Source organism: Solanum pennellii, chromosome 2, assembly GCF_001406875.1.
Source record: "Solanum pennellii chromosome 2, SPENNV200".
Taxonomy (NCBI): Eukaryota; Viridiplantae; Streptophyta; class Magnoliopsida; order Solanales; family Solanaceae; genus Solanum; species Solanum pennellii.
The window spans coordinates 40,252,127-40,263,749 of record NC_028638.1 but is presented as its reverse complement, the minus strand read 5'-3'; the positions used below and the strand labels follow the sequence as shown (position 1 = coordinate 40,263,749).

General features: G+C 29.4%; 1 protein-coding gene across 1 annotated transcript; it reads right to left on the bottom strand.

The window, feature by feature from the left end:
- Nucleotides 1–6,164: 6,164 nt before the first annotated feature.
- LOC107010851 (ninja-family protein AFP3-like) lies at nt 6,165–6,784 on the bottom strand. The gene is made up of 3 exons (XM_027914558.1): nt 6,724–6,784; nt 6,571–6,624; nt 6,165–6,421 (listed from the first exon to the last, which is right to left on the bottom strand). The coding sequence occupies exons 1-3, from the start codon at nt 6,782–6,784 to the stop codon at nt 6,165–6,167; spliced, it is 372 nt and encodes a 123-aa protein (XP_027770359.1).
- Nucleotides 6,785–11,623: the final 4,839 nt, after the last annotated feature.

Genomic DNA, 11,623 nt, shown 5'->3' with positions numbered 1-11,623 from the left:
AGTTTCTGTGGGAGAATCTCTAACTGACAACCACCACCATGAGCCTAAGTGGTGACACAACGTCTTGCCCACGCTGCCAGAACTGTTCTATATTTTATCGTCACATAGAACTACTTAACTTAGTGGACCACTAGCTTAACTTACGTGATCATCCAAAAAGTATGACCTATTAATACCCATGATGACTATATGGTTTTCATGGAGACTTGAGTTAATATGAACTCTCATCCCCACATCGGTGCTCAATACTACTCCCAGAATATACTTTAGCTCATGTGTTTTTAAAGCAACTTCCTTCTTTGGGTTGAGATAATTGCTCAACGCTTAGCTTTAAAAAGCTCTCTTGGAATCAATGTTCCCTTTTCTTGCTCAAAACTCTTTTGAAAATCTTAGTTTCCTCTTATCTTAAATGTGAAAACATTTATAAACTCTTAGGGAATACTTAGTTCCCTTATGAATTTTGAGAAATGAACTCAACTCTTTACTCTTTACTTAATTGAAATTTGAGTCTTAAATCAACTTTTAGGGAATACTTAGTTCCCTTATAACTTTTGAGAAATGAACTCAATTCTTTACTTTTTACTTAACTTGAAACTTGATTCTTAAAAATAAAGTTAAACATTGCTAAAGACTCTTGAAAACCTTTAAGAACTTTGCTTTGGACTTGCTTCTTAACTTCTTTGACCTTGATCTTAGCTTTCGTTGAATGAAATTATGAATTCATGGTTATGATTCGTGTTTTTGGTGATTCTTAGGTGTTTAGAAATCATTTGAAGTAATTAGAATAAGTGAAGAGTGTTAATACACCTTAGAAGGACTTAAATAAGCTAAACTACGAAAGCTAGGCAAAAAACATTGATTCGGGCGCATTCGGGGGGCGCCGCGCCAAGCTTGAAGTTCAACGGCATCATCCTGGCGCACCGTCCCAGGCCCTTTGGCGCAGATGGGGCGCGTCGCGCCTGGTGGTGCCCAGGGGTGGCTAACGACCTTCTCCTCTTGTTTTTCAACGCTAAACCCCCTAAACCTCCATAGTTCTTTTCCCAAACCCTTAGGATCATTAGTACCTTGAATACCCAATAGATTTAATTCGAAAAACAACCGGGAATTACGAATCAAACAGCAATGGACATTCAAACAAACTAAACCACTGAATTTGAAACAAGTTTGATGTGCACGTGGGTGAACTAACCCAATACAAAAGATCTCCCATACCTTGATAGGGATCACCCCCGACGAATTCAACTCGCAAATTTTGATGTTCACTATAACATATGATATATAGCTACAAAATTATTAGCTACGACATAAAATTCGTCCCTCATTATTTATTTTTAGTGACAAAATTTACTTTCCGTGCTTAAATATATGAGAAACACACTTTTAATGACGAAAAATAAGAATTCGTTGCAAAGTTTTGTCCAGTAAAGTTACCCACCAAAAAATTATTTGCTGTCATTTTGTTAAGTAGTGTTAGTCACGAATTTAAAGTTATCAGTGACACATTATTTCTTCACTAATAGTGTATGTAATTCATGACAAACTACGACAACAAATTTTTCACTAATTATTCGCTTGTAGTGACAAAATTTACTTTTCGCTTTTAAATATATGAGAAACATACTTTTAGTGACGAAACATAAAAACGTAGCAAAGTTTTGTCCACTAAAAGTTCCAACCATAAAATAAATTGGTGTCATTTGTTAATTATTGTTCGTCACGAATTTAAAGTTATCAGTGACACATTATTTCGTCACTAATAATGTATCTAATTCACGACAAAAATTTTTTTGTCTTATAATTTATTAAATTTTGGACACAAAAAAATTTCATCTAAAAAAATATGTTGTTACAATATCGACAAATTAGAGTTCGTAGTTAAATATTATAAATTTTAGCTATGAAAATTTATATTTAATTATGATATTTATTTTTCACTAATAATATAAATAATTGATGACAAATATTTTATTGTCTCTAATCATTCTATGATTTAGTGACAGCAAAAAATTGTTACAAAATATATAAGGTGTTAAATAGCGACGACTTAAAATTTGTAGTGAATAATTAAACTATATGCTATGAAAAAAATTCATAGCTAAATACAATTTTTTTCTACAATTGTTCATAATTACAAGTGACGACTTACAAAAAGAATAATAAAAATGCTTCATAAGAAGTAGACAGAGTCCATTCGTTAATTGACAAGTGAAAATATTAAAACCAATGAATTCGATCGATTTTGTAGAAATGAAAAAGTTCAATACATCAATTTTCTTAACTTACGCAATTATAAAATGCATCATTTGAAAAATACAATTCGGGTTATAGGTGTTGTGAGTGGGCATGGTTCTCCAACTAGATCACTAATATTTGTTTGTTAAACACTTTTGTTTTTATTTGATACACTTTTATTGATAAGCACGATAAAAAAAATAATTTGTCAAGTCTTTGTGCTATGTTTTGTGCATGTCTATTGATTTGTGATTGGTAAACTACATAGATTAAGTCGATATATTTGCTTTTGTCCTAAATATGTATGTATTTAATAGTAATTCCACATACGTACATAGAGTAACTATAGAGAGATAACATCGACTTACAAACTTAGACTTTGCAAAGGTGCAATATATTTCATAAATTTCTATTAACTGTTCCCATTAGTGTGAAAATTGAAATAAACTAAAACATAAAAACACAAGTTAAAGAAATAAACTAACGAGGATTTCAAATATATTATGATGAAGTACTATAGTTATTGGAATCGATGTTCAACTTTAACATATTATTCATTTTTGTAATAAAATCAAAAGTTTAATTTTAACTAAATTTATTATTGTATTGAATAATTTTAAAAAATTATAAAAATAAATAAATAAAATGACAAAATCATATTGAATATCTTTAAAGATATTTTAAAAATACACAATTTAATTAAAATATAATCTACATTTGAATGAAATATGAGTGGTAAATTTCATGCATTTGTGTATGAGTATAAATAATCATATAATATATTATTTCTACAAAAGTTAAATTTGAAAAAAGTGAATGAAGTATAAAATAAAACAAAAAAGAACAACAAGAGTGAGATTGTTTGATGGTATAATATGTGAGCTACTGGCCTGGCCAGGGTCAAAAAAATTGACATAGGAGATATATATATCATATATATTTATATATAAAAATCATTTTTATAATGATAAATTTTATCATATATACATTTAAGAACAAATATTTTTTGTATATAAAATATAGTCATTAGTGACAAAATTAGATTTTGTTCAACCATGAAATACACATAACTTTAGAGACAATTGATTTTGTCACTGATTGAAGTAAAATAATTAGCGAAGATATAATTTTATCGGTAGTAATAACCTTTTTAGTGACAAAGCATAATATTAACTACAAAAAATATACTTTTTACAACAAATAAATTTGTCACAAATGTTTAAGCATTAACGATTTTTCTTTTTGTAGTTACTGTAATACTTTTAGCGAAGAAACACTATATCATCTTTGTGACGAATTATTTTTCGTCACACAAGATTTTTAATGACAAAATATGATTTATTAATGACGAAATTATTTGTCCCTGATAATCAAATTTGTTCCTTGACTTCTCTCTCTTTATTTATTCTCCAAGCCCTAAGCGTAAAGTCTAATCTTTTAAACTGAACTAAACTTAGTTTTTATCCCAACAAACCCCTAAAACCAAAAGAGAAAATTAATTGGTGAAAAGACTAGTTTGCCTTCCTTAAATCCGAATTTGGGCTTTCCTTACTTCAACAACCCAACTTCCGATAGGCATATCTCCCACATAAGATATCGAGAGAGGCAATGGAAAGATCTCTCCAAGATCTTTCCAACCATATCAAGAACTACCTCTAATTCATCATAAGGTAGAAGTTATGATTGTTTGAAAATGACCAATACTGACTTTCTTAACTTAGGCAATTTTCCATATTTATCCCTTTCTTTTCAAAAATGAATATTTTTGTTTCTTTAGCCTATTCCTAGCTATTTCAAATTGTGAAATGTTACAAAGAGTTCGCAGTGAATATTTTCTGGTTAGTCCATTACCACATAAAACACTTAATAAAACTCCAATTAACTTGGATAGAGATGTCAATATTGCCCAAACTGGCAAAACTCAAAATGATTCCTCATAACAACCAAGCTAATTTTTTATATGAAATACAGAGAAAACATTACAACACTACTAATGAGAACCATTAATGATCATGAGACCATTACTAATAATAACTTTCTAATTGCAGATTGTAGTAGTAAGAGAATCAATCATTTGAACCTTAATTTAGATATTTAGAGAATGGTCTTCAATATAACTCGCCGACATAGGAGCAGCGACAGTGAACCAGTGAGTGATGTCGCAACTTTGGAATATTATTTTGAAATTTGAGTGTCAACTATATATGAAGTCACTGTAAAAATTCTGAAAACTGGAGGGTAAACCCTAAAAGCTAAAAGTGCCTAAGACCTTAAGTGATATAACTGTATTTATTTAAACTTCTTATCGGGTTATCGGGGCATCCGATTAGAAATATGGTCAAACCGAGACCCAACCGATAAGCCAATAAGAGTTTATAGTAAACTGAAACCCGAATCATTGACCCAATAATCAAATTATTGATTTGGATATCGATTTTGATTTTGAACAACCCTGAATTTGAATTATTCTAATTTGACATACCTCTTGACCTTAAGGGTAGGTCTTCATCATAAACAAATTTAGGATACTCAAAAACAAAATTATTAGAGAGTGGTTCATGACATAATTGTTGGGTTTGCACTTTGAAATTGTCATACACATTCATAATTACATTTAGTTTTTGAATAAGTGATCAAGAAATTATGAATCACAATTAAAAAAGAGGATCAAATATGTCAATCAATTCATACCTAAAGTCTAAACCGCACATGTAAATTTTTCCCGAAACCCTAAATTACATTGGGACTCAAAAACTCATCCATATATTCATGCATCAAAAATAGCAACACAATATAACATAACTAATAATATATGTAATAATATATTGTCCGATTAACAAGAAATGGAAGTCATGATTTACAAAATAAACTTACAAAATTCTAAAGCAGTTAACAATAAACCCTAAGACATAAAGAAAATTAAAAATTTAGCTTATTCCTGTTGCATTTTTTTTAGTGATTCAAGCTAATTTTCATAATAAGTAGTGAATCAAGCTATACTTCGAATTCAGACTTGGCAATGAGATCGTGTACTTAGAGATTGCATAGTGAAATTCTTGATTTGAATTTGTGATAGAAGAATTTCCTTGCATTAAGTTGGTCTTATTATTGGTGCTTTCATTGACGTACTCTAATGGTAGTTATGGAACTATATCGATTCAGTGGCGACGGTAATCCAATGGCCTGAACAATATATACTGAAAATCAGGAATACCTAAAAATAGTTTAGACCATTAACTTATGATAATAAATTCATATTTTTTTTCAAAACTCTTTTACTACATCCAAAAACACGTAGAGAATAACAGAAAAAGCTACAAATAAAATTTTAATCCTTTATTTTATCTATGAAAGATAGAGCACTCATCAATCTGTTGGCATGAGCTCAAAATTACAGAACTATATCATATTCTATTTGAATCAATTATATAAATAAATTAAATTATAATTATTTTTTTAATAACCCATTTTCCATAAGGTCCGATTTGCACATGCTTTCCATCCTCTCGTTACAAGATATAGACGTTCTAACTCAAAAAATAAACTCACAAAAACTTGAAAACAGAAGAGATACCAAATCCTAGCACATAAAGAAAACTAAAATCAAGTGTTTTAGTACCTATTTTCAAAATGTAGCAAGAAATTGAAAATCTCAAGTTGAAAATTAACTTAGAAACCCTTTAAAAGTTGTTAGTTGCTTCTAACTAAAGCTCAAATAAGCACCACATAGCTAAAAAAAAAACACAAAATGACCAAAACATAAACTATTATATCTCTGATGGAAAGGACTTAATTTCTACAATACAACGAAATATCAAATAACAACGATATCAAAGATAATGCTTTTTTGGGAAGTAGCCATTTAACTTTTCCAGTACAACAAAATAAAGGAAGATCACATAATAACCATATTAAAGGAGCTAGTCCATTTTTCAGTAGTCAAGAATTATTTTTATATGGTTTAAAGGGTTTTCAACGTCAACGTCACCTCCACCACCATGTTTGACAAATTTAGATGGAGTCAGAAAATTAGCATGACAAGCACAAACTATCTTCAAATCTTCTCTCTTCGTAAACGAGTATAACAAGTATCCTTTTGTCTGCTTTCCATTTGGTCCGTCATAGAAAACAGAAGGCATCTTGTACAAGAATTTTCTCAGCTTCTCTCCAACTTCTTTAGCACTTTTACCTGACAACATTCATTATTTCTCATTAGTAGTTTCGAGAAACTTGAAAAAGCTAATCGATACAATTTTTCGTGAACTTACACAATTCTTTTTAGTTGAGTAAATAAAGAGTGTTTTAACGAAAGAATAAAAAGGAAGAAATTTTTTATACATCGATTAGGTGGTTGTTGGGTTTCAAGCTCAGTCAAACTTGAAGCAACACTTCCTTGTAATCCACGTGAAAACAACAAAGAAGAATTTTCATTAGTTATTGACGATGAACGGTTCAATATCTTCAATTTTTTAGAGTTGACTCCCAAATTACCATTCAATGAACTCCCTAAATTCAACTTCACATTCCTCAATTTTTCTCTAGTTTTTTCCATGTTAACAAAATCTATAAAATGTGAGATCAGTATACTGAATTTCAAACTAAAAAAAAATTATAAAATGGATATAGAGAAACTTCATAAAAGTTTTAGAGCGGAGAAACCATTAGACCATTTGGCAGATTATAAAGAAGAAGAGTGAAGAGTGCAATGCAAAAAAAAAGTGAAGGGTATTCCGTTTCCGTGGATTAAGTGAAATGAAAAAATATCCCACTAGGATGAGAAAACATGTGAAAGACTCTTGTATGATACCATGACCCATTTTTTTTTCCCTTTTTTTTTGTTTTTTTTTAGTTGTAAATTTATTTTTATAACCCTTTTTTCACCACTTCTAAAAGATTAAAAGTTTAATTAAATGTAATCAATTTTATACTTTATTTTATTGGAAAAAATTTATTTGATGTTATATTATCTGATTATTTTTACTTTTTTTTTTGCATTACTAACCTGAATAACATAAACAACATAAATCTCACTAGTTAAGAATATAATTATGTGCCATTTTGTGAGTTTTTTTTTAAAAAAGTTGTCACTTGTATAAAATTTTGGTCCCAATATACATATATTTCGGATATATGAGATTTCAAAATTAGTTGTAAATATCTAAGTGTATTTCCATGTCTCTGACTCTCTCGCCCGCCTCTTTTCCTATCTGTAATTTATCTGATTGAAAAAAATACATATATCTAGTATATCTAATTTAAAATGTGATATGAAGCTATAAGTGAGGCAATATGTAATTATTTCAAACTACAGGGATAATAATTAGTTAATAAGGTAAGAATGTTTGAGTAATTATGAAGCTTTTTTCAACTTAATACTCCCTTTATTCATGTTAAGTGAATTGTTGGAATAATTTTTTAAGAAAAATATTTTAGTACATAATTAATTGAAATGCTACTTTCCACAATTTTTCTTTAGATCATTTTCAAATTATTCTCCTATAAAATGTAAAGTGGTTAAGAACCTCATTAAATGAAGGATATATATGAAATGTCCCAACAATTCTCTTAAGCTTCGAACAACTCACTTATTTTAAAATTCTAAAAAATTCTAAAAAATTCACTCAATAAAGACAAAAATAATAAATATATATCTTTTTGACAAATTCTCATAAACTGGCCACAATGATTTTGTGTTAATGGTGTAGGAGTTAACGAGTTTAAGGATTTTTGAATTAGGTTTGCTTTGCTAAATTTGAAAAATAATGTGTTAAAATTATTTTATTTATATTTTAGGGTTTAGGGTTAACTAATTTAAAATATTCCTTAAGATTTCAAGTAAGATATTTAAATTCTTGATATGGAATTTAGAGATTAAGAGGTGGAGGAAGAAAAGGAACGTATCTAACATATCAAGGGTTAAGTGGACTGACTCTCAGGAAATGGAGGAGAAATTAAGGACAACGGGGATTGAGGATAGTAATAAGGATGCTAATAGTAGTGAAAACTAGTTGCATTAGAGCGAAGTACCTAAAAAAATTGTTGGAATCTCGTTGGGTATATAGGCTCATCAAGTAAAGAAAGGAGGATCTGAGATCTAAACTAAGATAAGTAAAGCCTAACCTCCTTTTAGATCTTAGGACAAGAAATATTCTATCCTATTAAGATTTTGATCTAGAAATTTTAACAAAACAAAAAAACTATACTAATGCATTTAAACTACAGTTTAATGCATCCTCAAAAATATAATTATTTAAGAGTGATTCATGACCAGACTATTGGTAATGAGATTGTGTACTTGGAGATTGCATAAGTTTGAAATTGAAGTCGAAATGTTGATTAATTTCTTCTTTATCCAAAGAATTGCGATCCGTCGTTTGCAAATTTGTTTGAAATATTTGTTAGAAAGCAAACTTTATGAGTTTGTGATGAAGTGATACATAGTATATACAAACTATATAATATCCAGATAAATGCCTTTTTTTTAAAATAATATTTAGATGATAAAAGTTGGTCATATTTACTCACACGTTACTCATCTCCTCTCTCACACGTCGAAGAACAAGTAAAATGAGTTGGTATTTATTTATTAATGTTTAGTTTAGTGGTCCAAAATTGTGAAAATTATTTTTTTTTAAAAACTTATTATACATAATCATATTGGTTGCAGATTGAAATTCTCACTTTAAATTTGTGACAGAAGAATATCCTTGAATTGAGTTGGTCTTATTATTGGTGCTTTTATTGACGTACTCTAATGGTAGTGATGGTATTAGATCGATTTAGTGGCGACGGTAATCCAATGGCCTGAACAATATATACAGAAAATAGTTTAGACCATTAAATTATGATAATAAGTTCATATTTTTTTTTCAAAAACACTTTTACTACATCCAAAAACACGTAGAGAATAACAAAAAAAGCTACAAATAAAATTTTAATCTTGTATTTTTATGAAAGATAGAGCACTCATCAATCAGTTGGCATGAACTCGAAATTACAGAACTATAACATATTCTATTTGAATCAATTATATAAATACATTAAATTATAATTATTTTTTAATAACCCATGTTCCATAAGGTCCGACTTGCACATGCTTGCCATCCTCTCGTTACAAGATATAGTCATACAGGCGTTCTAACTCGAATAATAAAGTTAGAAAAACTTAAAGATAGTAGATACACTAAATCCTAGCACATAAAGAAAACAACTAATATCAAGTGTTTCAATATCTATTTTCAAAATGTCAAGTTGAAAAATAACTTAGAAACCCTTTAAAAGTTGTTAGGTTCTTCTAATTAAAGCTCAAATAAGCACCACATAGGAAAAAAAAACCAAGCAGAATGACCAAAACATAACCTTAATATATCTCTGATGGAAAGGACTTAGTCTTCTACAATAAAACGAAAGATCAAATAATAACGATATCAAAGCTGACACAATTGACTCCGCTTCGGTCACTTTCTTCGTAGGTCCTTAAGCAACTCCTCTTGTCACTAGTCACTAAATTCAGTAGTCAAGAATTATATTCAACTAGAAATCTTACTTGTGCTCTGCTTCCATTTTCTCATGAAACTTAGAAGCTTATGCATAGGATTCCTACCTTGTGCGGAAGTCGTCTTCGCCGCATCTTCAACTCCTTCTTCAACTTTAACTTTGCCGCATCAAATTCTTGTTGAACCTCAACTTTGGCTTTTTATTCTTATTTGTCTTTGCCGCAAAAAATCTTATGTTTCTTGCCGCCTCAAACACGTTTTCCTTAAACAAGTAGGAAGTAGTAGTTGCCATAAATAACTATAAACTAATGCTTCTTTCCTTATCCAATCAGGTTGTAGTTTTCCTACTTTAAGTCAGCCTCCTAATTTCTCTTCCAGTAAGATTTGACATCTTCGAGTCAAGTTTGCTCCATTATGCAGCTTTATCAGTAGTCAAAATAAACACGTTCTTGTGTACCGAACAGCCCTGATCATTCAAAGTACTTGAGGAAGGGGATACAAAAATGCTATTACATCTGACATGCAGAGCCTTTGTTAGTCTAGTAAAAGATTTTCCAACTTGATAGCCCCTTTCATGAGATTTTTTTGACGCATTCCAATCACATGTTAATTTACTTAAATCTATATCATTATCAAAAGAAAATCTTATTTCAGTGGGTAAGAGTTATTTTTCGTTTCTGTTGAATTTTAGGCTGCGTATCAGTCAGTTTGGTTTGATTTTGGATTTTATCAGTTTTATTTATCGGTTATCGATTACAAATCATGCTAAACCCCCATGGAACCATTAATATATCAATTTATCATTTATTAGCTTATCAATTAGTGATCGTTATCGATTCGATTATTGTTAATCGTTAACCGTTAATAGTTCACACAATTCTCATTGATAATTACTAATGGACTAATTACTAATTAACAATACACAGTAGCTAAGAGTCCCTGATTAATTTATTCCCGTTAGTCCATTACTACATAAAACACTTAATAATATTCCATATTAGCCTGGACAGAGATGTCAATATTGCCCAAACTGGCAAAACTCAAAATGATTCCTCATAACAACCACGATAATTTTTTATATGAAATAAAGAGAAAACATCACAACAGTACTACTAACGAAAATCATTAATGATCATGAGGTGGTGTAATGACCCGAAAAGTCATTTTAATAAAAAAATAATTTATACGAAATTTCAATTGTTATTTCGATTAGTTGGTGAAGTTGATTTGAAAATTTTAAACTATTTATTTAACTATAATTACTTAATTAATCGACATATATTAAACAATTTTATTTAATTAGTTGATGGTTAACGGGTCAAGTCCATAGTAATTTAATACCTTATAGACCTCTTAACCCAGCTTTATTAAACTAATAAAGTAAGTAGGGTTTAGTATTTTAAAGTCATTAACTATGAAAAGGAAATGTGGCGAAAAACAACTACGAATGCTCCATATCCCTAAGGTCGGTATGCTCGTCCCTTTGAAATATTTTGTTATCAATTGAATTTATAAGCATATATCTTAATATATTATTATAATACATTGGTTAGATAAAGAATGGAAGGACATAACGTGTTGGCTGGACGTTTATTGATGATGTAAAGGTTATATAGTTGAATTAATGACAACAAGTCATATATTTGTTTAATTGAATAAAGTGCAGAAATTGAAAGTTAAGATAAAATTGAGAAGGCAAGTTCTTGTGTTATGGATTATTGAGAGGACATGCATTTTTTTTATTAATTTATTTGTAATGATTAGCAAATTATATTTCATCAATAATTAGAAGGATGGGATGGAGTATTTAATCAATTACTTTTTCGGATGCAAGTTACTGGTTTTGTAGTTTCACCATGAACTCGAATTCTTCTTATGATTATCGTATAAAAAAA